This window comes from Ahaetulla prasina, chromosome 2, assembly GCF_028640845.1.
Source record: "Ahaetulla prasina isolate Xishuangbanna chromosome 2, ASM2864084v1, whole genome shotgun sequence".
Lineage (NCBI taxonomy): Eukaryota > Metazoa > Chordata > Lepidosauria > Squamata > Colubridae > Ahaetulla > Ahaetulla prasina.
In genome coordinates, this window is record NC_080540.1 from 4,965,955 (window position 1) to 4,979,973 (window position 14,019).

The 14,019-nt window shown below is 42.6% G+C and overlaps 1 protein-coding gene across 15 annotated transcripts in view; it reads left to right on the top strand.

The window, feature by feature from the left end:
- Positions 1 to 95: 95 nt before the first annotated feature.
- LOC131192735 (gastrula zinc finger protein XlCGF26.1-like) overlaps positions 96 to 14,019 on the top strand; it is a 39,723-nt gene continuing 25,799 nt past the window's right edge. Inside the window, exons 1-4 of one of the 15 annotated variants that reach the window (XM_058172196.1) lie at positions 96 to 226; positions 1,024 to 1,095; positions 2,485 to 2,588; positions 6,639 to 9,141. In XM_058172196.1, coding sequence (XP_058028179.1) covers positions 6,844 to 8,676 — 1,833 coding nt within the window. In that variant the 5' untranslated portion in view covers positions 96 to 226; positions 1,024 to 1,095; positions 2,485 to 2,588; positions 6,639 to 6,843 and the 3' untranslated portion in view covers positions 8,677 to 9,141. The other 14 variants (XM_058172194.1, XM_058172193.1, XM_058172197.1 and 11 more) reach the window with 14 other exon arrangements.

Sequence of the window (14,019 nt, forward strand, 5' to 3'; positions counted from 1 at the left end):
AGCGTCTTCTCACCTCCCAGGGAGGAAACGGGGGCCGGAAAAAGGAGGGAGAAGCCTCCGAAGGAACTCTCTAGGAAGCTCCTCTCGTTCTCCCTCTCCCCCGTTTATTGGAGCTGAATTTCCGGGAGATTTTTTTTTTTGCCGTTTCCCCACTTGCGGCGTTTTGGGGGGGCTGTGCAAATTCTTGCTGTCCGGCAAGGCTGCTCCTGGGCCCCGCTCCGGGCAGGTGAGGCTCCCGCTCTCCCTCGGGCTGCCCGGAGGGCTTCTCCCCGCCAGGAGGAAGGTAGCCCGAGAGGATCCCGGATGGATGCGGGGCTGGACGGGGAGCCTCTGGGCAAAGGAGGGGAAGCCCCGCCCCACGAGAGCAAAGGGGGCTTTTCTTTGAAGGGGTTCAGGGGGGATTATGGGGTGAATGAAAGAAATAGCCACCTTCTCACTTCAATTGGGGGTGGAGGGTTTTGTTTAGCGGGGAAAAAGGTTTAAATTGCTTGAATTGAGTTCATTTTCTCCCAACGGAGAAAAGATCCACTTTCTTTCTGCTTCATCTAAAATAGAGAAGAATAAATGTCCTCCGCATTTATTTTAGTGTTTTAATTGTTTACTTTTGTTTCTTCAAAACTAGGTAGAAGGTGAAAAAAATCATTATTTGCCTAGTTTTGCTCTGAAGGAGGCTCTGATGTGTCAGCCCTTCGTTGGTGGGTTTTATCCATAAGAATAGGGCGGGAAGGGACCTTGGAAGTCTTCTAGTCCAGCCCCCTGCTCCAGCAGGAGACCCTATACCAGGGGTCTGCAACTTTAAATACTCAAAGAGCCATTTGGATCCCTTTCCCACAGAAAGGAAACTCCTACCCACTCACATGACCCCCTTATTGTCCCCCCCCCATTTCCCGTCTGTTTTATTCATTTATTTATATCCTGCCTTTATTATTATTTTTATGAACAACATCTCAAGGCAGCAAACATATCCATGCCAGCTTTCATGGCTAAGGCAGGTCTTGAACTCACAATCTCTTGCTTTCTAAGCTGATACCTTAACGACTAGACCAGAATGCTTCCGAACCTGGTGCCAAGGCCAATGAAGATGCCAGACACAAGGTGCAGGTTTTGTTTGCTTTTTATTGGGGGGGGGGCAAGGAAAAGGGCTCCTAGTCAAAATGCCAAGAGCCAAGAACAAAGGATTAAGAAAGGTTTATACATTTTCATTAAAGGAGAAGGCAGAACAAGGGGGGGGATAATAATAGAATAGAATAGAATTTTTTATTGGCCAAGTGTGATTGGACACACAAGGAATTTGTCTTGGTGCATAAGCTCTCAGTGTACATAAAAGAAAAGATACGTTCATCAAGGTACAACATTTACAACACAATTGATGGTGAATATATCAATATAAATCATAAGGATTGCCAGCAACAAGTTATAGTCATACAGTCATAAGTGGAAAGAGATTGGTGATGGGAACTATGAGAAGATTAATAGTAGTGCAGATTCAGTAAATAGTTTGACAGTGTTGAAGGAATTATTTGTTTAGCAGAGTGATGGCCTTCGGGGAAAAACTGCTCTTGTGTCTAGTTGTTCTGGTGTGCAGTGCTCTATAGCGTCGTTTTGAGGGTAGGAGTTGAAACAGTTTATGTCCAGGATGCGAGGGGTCTGTAAATATTTTCACGGCCCTCTTCTTGATTCGTGCAGTATACAGGTCCTCAATGGAAGGTAGGTTGGTAGCAATTATTTTTTCTGCAGTTCTAATTATCCTCTGAAGTCTGTGTTTTTCTTGTTGGGTTGCAGAACTGAACCAGACAGTTATAGAGGTGCAAATGACAGACTCAATAATTCCTCTGTTGAACTGGATCAGCAGCTCCTTGGGCAGTTTGAGCTTTCTGAGTTGGCGCAGAAAGAACATTCTTTGCTGTCCTTTTTTAATGATGTTTTTGATGTTAGCTCTCCATTTGAGATCTTGCGATATGATAGAACCTAGAAATTTGAAGGTTTCTACTGTTGATACTGTGTTGTCTAGTATTGTGAGAGGTGGAAGTATGGAAGGGTTTCTCCTAAAGTCTAATTAATATATTCTAAGAAACATTTTAGAAATAATTCCACAATTTGTTCAATTGGTCTTTAGTTGTCCCGGTTTCTAAGCCTTGGCTAATGAATGCCTCAGTAGTTATCTAATACACATTTTATTGGCTGCAGGGAATCTCTGTTCCTAACTTTGAGCTGAGGTCTGCAAGTTACCTAACTCCTTGTTACTTTTATCAGCCTTCTAACCACCCAGGATTTTTACAAGCTTGGCAGGTGTATATTTCTTGTGAATAAGCATTCTTTGTTCTTGCCAGACCAATTCCCCAATTACTGGCTTCCTGATTTACTTTCAAGTGTACGAATGACCTGGCTTTATTTTAGAAAACAGCCCATCACTGGGCTGTTTTTGAAACAAAACAGTTTCAGAAACTATTGAAGACTGCTCTTTTCCTGCATATTCCCTTCCAGGGGGAGAACATGTCATGGGGGACTTTAACTTGCCATCTTCCGGCCCGTCATCAACAGCGGCTCGGGAGTTCACGGCTTCCATGACGGCCTTGGACCTGACCCAGGTAATTGATGGCCCTACTCACATTGGGGGTGGCACTCTGGACCTGATTTTTCTCTCTGGTCAGTGGTTGAGAGATCTGGACTTAAAGGAAATAGTCACTGAACCTTTGTCATGGTCAGATCACTCTCTTCTTCGCCTGGACTTTCTGACCGCCATTCACCACCGCAGGGAGACGGAGCCGATACGTTGGTTCCGTCCCAGGCGCCTGATGGACCCGGATGGGTTCCGGACGGAGCTTGGGCCATTTCCTGAGGGCCTGGCTCACGGCTCGGCCGAGGAACTTGTTGCGGCCTGGGAACGGGCCGCGGCGGGGGCCTTAGACCGAGTCGTGCCTTTGCGGCCTCTGACCCAGCGCAGGGCCCAACCGCCCTTGGTTCTCCGAGGAGCTGAGGGGATGAAGCGCCGGAGAAGACGCCTAGAGAGTTCCTGGAGGTCTAGCCGCTCGAAGCTGATCGACACTAGTGAAGTCCTATACTAGGACTTACCTAGTGGCATTGAGGAAGCGAGGCGTAGCTACGCCTCCTCATTGCATCGGCAGATAACCGCCCGCCGCCCTGTTTGGTGACTCGCCTCCTCCTTCATCAGGGGAGCGGGATGACCCGCTGCAGGACGGGCTGAGGAGTTTAACGTTATCTATACGATAAAATCGCTCAGCTTCGGGATGGTCTGGACCAAGATTGCGGTGATGCGGTGAGACGCCGAGGGTGGTCTTGGCGACATTATTTGGGATGAGTTTGACCCTGTGGCTGAGGACATGGACAGGTTGCTGGGTAGGTTGAATGCCACCACGTGTTTACTGGACCCGTGCCCTCCTGGCTGGTGCTGGCCACTCGGGAGGTGACACGAGGCTGGCTCCAGGCGATTACGATCGCTTCTTTGGTGGAGGGTGTCTTCCCGCCTTGAAAGAGGCGGTGGTGAGGCCCTCTCAAGAAGCCTTCCTGACCCGCTGTTTTAGGTAATTATCGTCGGTCTCCAACCTTCGCTGCGGCGAAGGTTGTAGAGAGTATGGTGGCATATCAGCTTCCTTGCACCTGGATGAAACTGTCTATCTAGACCTGCTCCAGTCCGGTTTCCGACCCGTTACAGCACGGAGACGGCTTTGGTCGCTGGTAGATGATCTCTGAGGGCCAGGATAGGGGTTGTTCCTCTGCCCTGGTCCTATTAGACCTCTCAGCGGCTTTCGATACCATCGACCATGGTATCCTGCTGCGCGGTTGGGGGATTGGGAGTGGAGGCACCGCATCGGTGGTTCTCCTCCTATCTCCGACCGTCGCAGTCGGTGTTGACAGGGGGCAGAGGTCGCCCCGAGGCGCCTCACTTGTGGGTGCCGCAGGGTCGATTCTCTCGCCTTCTGTTTAACATCTACATGAAACCGCTGGGTGAGATCATCAGTGGTTTCGTGTGAAGTATCAGCTGTATGCGGATGATACTCAGCTGTATTTTCTACACCGAACCACCCCAACGGTTATCAAGTGCTGTCCCGGTGTCTGGAGGCCGACGGGTCTGGATGGGGAGAAACAGGCTCAAGCTCAATCCCGCCAAGACAGAGTGGCTGTGGATGCCGCATCCCGCACAGTCAGCTAACCGCGGCTGAACATCGGTGGCGAGTCATTGGCCCCGATGGAGAGGGTCCGCAACTTAGGCGCCCTCCTGGATGAACGGCTGTCTCTAGAAGAGCATTTGACGGCCGCTCCAGGAGAGCGTTCTACCAGGTTCGCCTGGTACGCCAGTTGCGCCTTTCTGGACCGGGATGCCCTATCCACGGTTACTCACGCACTCGTGACGCCCCGCCTGGATTACTGCAATGCTCTCACATGGGGCTCCCTTGAGGGCATCCGGAGGCTACAGTTAGTCCAGAATGCAGCTGCGCTGGTGATAGATGGAGCCCTCGTGGCTCCCATATGACACCTATCCTGCGCAGACTGCACTGGCTTCCTGTGGCCTTCCGGTGCGCTTCAAGGTTTTGGTGACCACCTTTAAAGCGCCCATGGCATTGGGCCGGGTTATTTACGGGACCGCCTACTGCGACCGAATACCTCCCACCGTCCCCGTGCGCCTCACAGAGAGGGTCTCCTCAGGGTGCCGCCAGCGAGGCAATGTTGCCTGGCGACGCCCAGGAAGGGCCTTCTCTGTGGGGCTCCCACCTCTGGAACGATCTACCCCCCGGACTTCGTCAGCTTTCGGACCTTCGGACCTTCCGCCGCGGGCTTAAAACATACTTATTTAATTGTGCAGGACTGAGCTAGATTTTAAATTTTGGGTTTTAAATTGGGTTTTATTTCTATTTTTAATTGGACGGGCTTTAGAATAAGTTTTTTAAATGTTTTATATTGTATTTATATTCTATTTATCTGTTTTTAGTGCCTGTAAACCGCCCTGAGTCCCTTGGGAGATAGGGCGGTATATAAATACGATTAAATAAATAAAATAAATAAATAAACATGAAAGTGATTGTTCAATTCCAGAAGGGCTTCATTGGAGTGGATTGGATAGATAGAAGGGGCTTTGCTCTCGGTTGTTGTTTTCTTCTAAAAGTGACAGGCTTCCATCCGTCTTCCTCTTTAGGTTCATATATAGGGTCAATTTTTTAAATGGAAGCTGTTTGTTCCCTATTGTGTTCAAACTTCATTGCTGGCCCCAATCAATGTATTTGCATCCTCCCTAAACTATAAAGCAACAATAGGAAGCCATTCGAGGAGGAAGACACATTCAATCTGTGCTGGCCCAAAGAACAACATCCATGAATGCCTACACGGGTTGTACTCCGTACATGTTCTGTCCTCTTCCCCACTTCAGACCCACGAGCTGGCCTTCAGCCAGTGGATTCATGGCTCTTATCAGTCCTGGCAGAGGAATCGCAGCTGCCTGCCAAAGTTCAAACAAATGACTCACGTAGCAAGACTTTCAGCTCTTTTTGAAACGGTTCAGCTAAACTTTTGCTTCCCGTGGAGTGAGAGCAGTCCAAAGCTCCTTATATATCCTGTGGGGTGGGGCTCCTGCCCTACCTTTCCCTTTGATGACGCCGCCTCTCTAATCTTCTGAAGCGCAGGTCAAGCCAAGCTTGATTATTATTATCAGTTGGGTCTGAAGGCTTAGCCTGGGGAAGGGAGGAATCAGGGGATGACAGCCTCATTACGTCCTCCGACTGGTCTGGTTCTGGCTCTTGGAGCCGAGCCAAAGGAATTGGTGCTCCCGAGGTAAGCCTTACTGGCCCTTCCCCCTCACTCTCTCAGTCACTTTCGAGCATGGGGCCAGGTTCGGGGGCTGGAGTCACAACAGAACCCAAGTAGATCTATCTGGCATATATAAATCCTATGGGGGCTCTTTGCAGTTTGTCTCATGTCATATGTCAGCTTTGGAAACCATATTAGGCTGGAAGCTTTCATGCTGCCACTTTCTCATGTGTGGGAAAGTAGGAGGGGGGGATTTAGTAGAGGGGTTGTCTTTAGACATAATAACATTCTTCCTGTCGGTCAAGGTCAGGCTGATCCTGCATCTGGAGAAGGAGTGGTTGGAGTGCTGTCTCGAGATGGGATGGTTGGCGATTAGAGCATGTGATCGTCTGTCGAGTCAGGGGATGGTCTTTGGGTTTTTTGATTTACTGAGGGAAAACCGGACGTTTCAGATTCGGGTTTTCCGAGATGTGCCAATTTACCTATCCTAATAAATGGAACTTTGAAAGATGCTTGCTTCGGAGTTTTTACTTGGAGGGGTGGGTAGGTTCTGGAACGCTGACATCATGTAGCATTATTGTCCCGAAAACAGGGCAAAAAGGAAAAAGCAGGGATCATCCCCAGTTCAGGCAGACAAATGGGGAGCAACAGGGACCCTTGTCAGCCATCTCTCTCATCATGCTGAGAAAAGGGAAGGGGAGACCAGCTCCACAGGGGAGATCCCAGCATTGCTTTGATTTTGTGGAGAGGGAATAGAGGCTTTGGGAGCTTCTCCAGGGTTCATATGGGGGGTCTTCCAGCTATTGTTTAGGCTATTTGGAGAGCTGAAGAAAATAAATCTTCTTCTCTCCTTCACTTCTTTTATCTTTATCCTGCAGGTGCCACCAGGAAAACCTTTGGAGGAAGTTCTGCTTGCAGGATCCAATCTGACTCAGTCACCGGGACCAGAGATTTAGTCTTCTCAGCTTTCAGACTCGTGCTGGAGCCCATCCTCCTGCCCATCTTCCAACCTTTTGGCCAAAGTTCTCCTTGTAAGAATTTCCTCAGATAGAAAGCTCTGGAAGTGAGCAGCCCCTGGAAATTATGCAGAGGGGGGAACAGTTTGGTCAAAGGTCCCCTCAGGGGAATCTCTCAAAATGCTCAAAATGCAGGAAATCCTTTGGTCACCGGTCCCTCCTTTTGATCCACCAGAAGCTGCACACAGGGAATGGATCCCACCTGTGTTTTCTTTGTGGAAACTCCTTTCCTGGAATGTGGAGCTTTGCCAAACATCTCCAGAGCCACCCTGGACTGAAGCCTTACAAATGCGGAGAGTGCGGGGAGCATTTTGCTAAAGGATCGGACCTTGGAGCCCATCAGCGAATCCACCGGGGAAAGAGATCTCAGAAACCCTGGAAGCGCTGGGGAAGATTTCCTGGGAGAAGGCGTCTTTCTAGGCCTCAGAAGAGCCCGACTGAAGAGAAGCCCTGCAAGTGTGTGCAATGTGGGCTGTGCTTTTCTCAAACCTCGCAGCTGCTTAAACATCAGCGAATCCACACCAGAGAGAAACTTTATCAATGTCTGGAGTGTGAGAAATCTTTCTCTTATAAACAATTGTTTAGAAAACATGAGAAAATTCACACAGGGCAGAGTCCTTATAAATGCTGTGTGTGTGGAAAATGTTTCACTCGGAACTCATCTCTTTACAAACATAATAAAACACACACAAAGGAGGAAAGCAAAACTTGCCCAGAATGTGGGAGATCTTTTAACTACAAGTCAAGTCTTATTCGACATCAGAGACTTCACACCGGAGAAAGACCCTATCAGTGCCCAGAATGTGGGAAAAGTTTTTCCCGAAGGACACACCAAATTCGACATATGAAACTTCACACCCGAGAAAGCCCCTATGAATGCCCAGAATGTAAGAAAAGATTTCTTAGTTCTTCTAAACTTCAGAGTCACCAAAGGACACACAGGGAAGAAAAAATATACAAATGTAAGGATTGTGATAAATGTTTTTCTAAAAAGTCTTATCTTTTTGAACATCAGAGTATCCATACAGGGGTGAAGCCCTTTATGTGCATTGAATGTGGAAGATTTTTCCGTACAATACAAAGCCTCAGAAATCACGAGAATGTTCACAGAGAGGAAAAAAAATTCAAATGTTTAGACTGTGGGAAAGCATTTGGTCGTCCATCAACCCTTAGAATTCACTGCCAAACCCATACGGGTGAGAGAAGCTATAAATGCTCAGTGTGTGAGAAATCTTTTGTCCGAAAAGATACACTTTTGATACATCAGCGAAGCCACTTAGAGAAGCAATATAAATGTCCAGAGTGTGAGAAAACTTTTCATTGCAAATATTATCTTAGAAAACATGAGAGGATTCACAAAGGAGAGAAGCCTTTCAAGTGTGTGCAGAAAAATGAAAAGTGCCCAGAATGTGGCAGATGTTTTGGCAGAAAGTCATACCTAATTCAACATCAGAAACTTCACACCGGAGAAAGACCCCATCAATGCCCAGAATGTGGGAGATGTTTTATTGAAAAGTCACACCTAATTCGACATCAGAAACTTCACACAGAAGAAAGACCCCATCAGTGCCCTGAATGTGGAAGTCGTTTTAGTTGCAAGTCACACCTAATTCGACATCAGAGACGTCACACTGGAGAAAGACCCTATCAGTGCCCAGAATGTGAGAGACGATTTGTGGATTCTGCTGAACTTCGGAGACATCAGAAGAAGCACACAGGAGACAGGCCCTATAAATGTGGGGAGTGTGGGAAAAGTTTTCTCACAGCAACACGATTACAGGCTCATCAGAGAATCCACACAGGGGAGAAGCCCTACAAATGTGTGGAGTGTGGGAAAGGTTTTTCCCAAAAACAACACCTTGGAAGGCATCAAAAGGTCCATAATCGAGTGAAGCCATAGAGATGCATAGAGTGTGGTAAAATTCTCAAAAGCGAGAAGTCAGAAAAATCACATGGGAAAAGCCCTAATAGACCCTGATGGTAGAGCAGTTTTTAATAGTTGTTCAACTCCTAGAAGTCATATAAAAATTCATAAAGGAGGGGGATTAGAAACTCTCAGGTCGTGGGAGACCATTTTCTTGTCAATCGTCCCTTAAAAATCGGTCTAATCCATATAGGAAAATGTAGTTTAAATGTTTGAAGTGTGATGTATGGTTTGCCTGGAAAAATACTCTTTCAGCATCAGTGAATTCTTACTGGAGAAAAACTTTTATCAAGGTTTAAAATGTTGCGAAGATTTTTATCTGATAATCAGTTGCACATGAAAAATCCACACAGGAGGAAAATCTTACATGAGAATACTTTTCCTTGCCATTTGGAATGTTTTGCCTCCTGGTGTTTGTCCATTAAAGTTGCCTCCTTGGAATTTTCTTGTCAAATTAAATGTTGTTATAATTTTTAAATCATATGAATATGAAACTCAATTTCTAATGTGAAATTGTCTGGAATCGTATAAGTAGGACTAGAATACTACAGCTCTCTTATTCTGTGGTAGTTCCCTTCTAGCCCTATGATTCTAAGAATTTAAAAAGAAAAAGGAATGGATGAAAAGCAAAAGGAAGGAGTGCTCACAAAAAAGCGGGAAAAGCTAAGGTTTCTGCTAAAATCTTGCAAGCCACCAAAAGTCTCTTTTTAGTTGAGCAGGATTAATGAATCCAGGAAATAAATAGAATCATAGAATATGTATCCTAGAGCACAACAGACAGAAGTCAGGAGGTAAGAAGAACTTTGCTGATGGTTTTGTGGTAATTTTAAAAGGTCTTTTGGAAGAAATAAAAATATTAATTGAAACATTAACAGATTTTTAATTCATTAGCTGGTTTTAAAATCAATAGTTAATAAACAAAGAAGTTGACCAAAAAAGGAAAACAGAACATCATCTTGAGTCTCCAAAGACATATGCAAGGGTCCTTTTTGTAGACTTTAGTTCAGCATTCAATACCATCATTCCAGACATTCTTCTAACTAAGCTAAACCAGCTACAGGTACCGGAACAGGCTTGTAAGTGGATCACAAGCTTCCTAACAAACAGGAAGCAGCAGGTGAAGCTAAGTAAGATCACATCAAATACCTGTACAATTAGCACAGGGGCCCCCCAAGGCTGTGTGCTCTCCCCACTTCTCTTCTCTCTGTATACCAATGACTGCATCTTCAATGATCCATCTGTTAAGCTACTGAAGTTCGCAGATGACACAACAGTGATTGGTCTCATTCGAGACAATGACGAATCCGCATATAGACGAGAGGTCGAATGACTAGCTTTGTGGTACAACCAAAACAATCTGGAACTGAACACACTCAAAACTGTAGAAATGGTGGTAGACTTTAGGAAAAACCCTTCCATACTTCCACCTCTCACAATACTTGACAACACAGTATCAACAGTAGAAACCTTCAAATTTCTGGGTTCTATCATATCGCAAGATCTCAAATGGACAGCTAACATCAAAAACATCATTAAAAAAGGACAACAAAGAATGTTCTTTCTGCGCCAACTCAGTAAGCTCAAACTGCCCAAGGAGCTGCTGATCCAATTCTACAGAGGAATTATTGAGTCTGTCATTTGCACCTCTATAACTGTCTGGTTCGGTTCTGCAACCCAACAAGAAAAACACAGACTTCAGAGGATAATTAGAATTGCAGAAAAAATAATTGCTACCAACCTGCCTTCCATTGAGGACCTGTATACTGCACGAATCAAGAAGAGGGCCGTGAAAATATTTGCAGATCCCTCGCATCCTGGACATAAACTGTTTCAACTCCTACCCTCAAAACGACGCTATAGAGCACTGCACACCAGAACAACTAGACACAAGAACAGTTTTTCCCCGAAGGCCATCACTCTGCTAAACAAATAATTCCCTCAACACTGTCAGACTATTTACTGAATCTACTATTAATCGTTTCATAGTTCCCATCACCAATCTCTTTCCACTTATGACTGTATGACTATAACTTGTTGCTGGCAATCCTTATGATTTATATTGATATATTGATCATCAATTGTGTTGTAAATGTTGTACCTTGATGAACGTATCTTTTCTTTTATGTACACTGAGAGCATATGCACCAAGACAAATTCCTTGTGTGTCCAATCACACTTGGCCAATAAAAAATAAAAATTCTACTCTAGAAGACAAAGTAGAATTGATGAGGAAAAGTGATTTAAAAGAAATGAGACAAAAGTATGACATTTGGATATTGTTACAAAGAATACGAATTCTAAGTCAAAATAATTATAATAAGGCATGGAGTCAAATTGAAAAGGATGTGTTTAGGTGGAAAAATATATATAATTTTCATTGATTATAGAAGTTCTATAATTAAAAGCTACCATATTACTAGACTGATGCTTCTGTTTTAAACAATACCTATCTGGACAATGGGTGCACCACATAAGCAATGACAGGAAGATATATCTAAGTTTATATGGCAGGAGAAAAACCAAGAGTTTAATTTAAAACTGTTCAAGACCAAAGAGAAAGAGGATGATTAGGATTGCCTGATTAAAAATTGTACTGTGCAGCCTGTTTGCTTTGGATGAAAGAGTGGTTATTGCTGAGCAATAAAAGGATTTTAAAAGGGGAAGGGTATGGCTTTTTTATGTTCAGCTTGGACGATGCAAACATAGGCAGTGCCCAAAAACGCCTTGGGTCTCGGCACAAGAAGCATTTGATGGAAAAGAAAGAGTAGACCACAATAAATGGATAATAAATAAATAATAAATGGATAATAATAAATAAATAAATTAATAATAATAATAATAATAATAATAATAATAATAATAATAATAATAATAATAATAATAATAATAATAATAAATGGATAAAGTGTCATATCCTGGTGTCTTACACTTTTTGTCTCATTTCTTTGAACCGCTTTTCCCAATCAATTTGTCAATACAGGTAGTCCTCGACTTACAAGAGTTTGTTTAGTGACCATAAAAAGTTACAATGGCACTGAAAAAAGCAACTACCATGGTCACATGATCAAAATCCAGACATTTGGCAACTGAGTCACATTTCTGACAGTTGCAGTGCTCCAGGGTAACTTGATCCCCTTTTGTGACCTTCTGACAAAGAAAGTCAATGGGGAAACCAGATTCACTTAACAACCATTACTAGATAAACAACTGCAGCGATTCAACTGCAGTTAACAACTGTGGCATGAAAGGTCATAAAATGGAGAAAACTCACTTAACAAGTGTTTCACTTAACAGCAGAAATTTTGGGCTCAATTGTGGTTCATAAATGGAGGACTACCCGCTGATGATAAATTGAGAGTGGTTAGAACAAGAAGAACGTAGGATACAGGATGAATTCAGGAGATCAACTAACCACAGAGGGATTTAGTTCCTCATAGTTTTCATATGTAGAGTTAAAAGAAGGATTAAAAACAGACAAAAGCACATCTGGAACTCTATAACATAACTCTGAAACAATTTGAAACTGAACTACTATATGTACAAATGATGAACATGAAATTGCTAAAATATATAAGCTTTTACTCAAATTTAAAGTGGAAGAACTAGTTGAAGAATATGATAAAACAACCAAGACCTTTGGTTACTTTTTTATTATCATAAATAGAAAGAGCAACATATTCAATATCCATATAGACAATGTGTTGTCTGATTATAGTTCCTTTGAACAATACTCCACATCATAATAGTGATGATATTCTCTAGCAGTAATCTTATAGTAACAGTGCTTTTCATTCATAATATTAATACATATTAATTATTACTAATTAGAATAGCTTACAGTAATATTGATAAAATGAATCTTTCTCTTATAGTTTTAAGAATTCTAACTTCGGTTTCTCTTATTTAACCATCGATAAAACAAATTCCATATCTCAAAATATTCAGTATCTTCCTTTTTTTTAATTTCAAGAGTTAATCTTATTTCTGCACATTCTGTAGGGATCTCTCACCCAATGTTGTGCAAACATGATTCTGGCCAATGTTAACACATGTACTATTAAATACACATTCCTTTTATTGTATTTTTCTGGTATAATGCCCAACAGAAATATTTCCAATTTAGATCTATATTTTCCTTTATAATTTTTTCTGTTCAAGTATGTATTTTTGTCCAATATTTTTTTGCTTTTGAACACATCTACCACATTTGGTAGTACGAACCAGGGTCTGGTTGCACTTCCAACACTTGGTTGACATATTGTTAAACATCCTGGCTAATCTTGCTGGAGGAAAGTGCCATCTATAAAACATTTTGTATAAGTTTTCTTTATATGCAGTGGGCATTGCAAGTTTATAGTTTCTATCCCACAATTTTTGCCATTTATCCAATTCTAGATAACAGAGTACCTACTGTTTTTGGCCCATGCTATCATGGTTTCCTTTACTTGCTCTTCTTCCATTCTAATAGTCAAAAAATAATTATAAAATTTTTAAATTAACTTCTCATCTTCTTTTGGTATTAGGGTAATGTTTGCTTCCATCCAGGATTTTAGCATCTTAGCTTCTAACAGAAGTTCATTATAAACTTTCAACAGTAACAAACCTAGAATCTCTTGTAATTGTTTGTAAAATTCTGGAGGTAATCCATCTGGTTCTGGTGTTTTTTTAATTCTTCTGTCTCTTAATTGCCTCTGTTAATTCAAACATTGCTATCCTTTCAAGTGTAGATCTTATTTCTTCTGGGACTTTAGGCAACCTTGCCTCTTCCAGGTATCATTTTATTTTGTCCTCTGATAATTCCTCTTGGTCATATAGGTTTTCATAGTAATTCTGAATTATTATTTATTGTTGTTGTTTTGATGCTGTAATGTACCTTTCTCATCTATCAAGCTTTGTATCTTTTTTCTTTTTTAATTTATATGCTAACCATTTTATTAGCATTTTCAAAGAAGTTTTGTTTTATACTCTTAATTTTCCATGCCAATTCTTCTTTTTCGAATAAACTCAGTTTGTGTTTTATTATTTCCATTTGATTTTTGAGATTCTTTTCTTGTGGCTTTTTTTGTAAACTCCAGTTCTAGTCTATTATACTCTGGCTCCAGTGTTTTTTGATGTTGTTTCTTTTCCTATTTTTCCTTCCTGTTTTAAGTTATAGCTAATCTTGGAAAGTATGCCTTAACTGTATCCCATATGTTTTGTAGTGAAGTCTCTTCCTTTCTATTTTCTTTGAAGAAGAATGTCGTTTCTTTTTCTTTAATTTGTATGAATTCTTTGTCTTTTAGTATAGATTGATTTAGCATCCATCTCACTTTCTTCTTT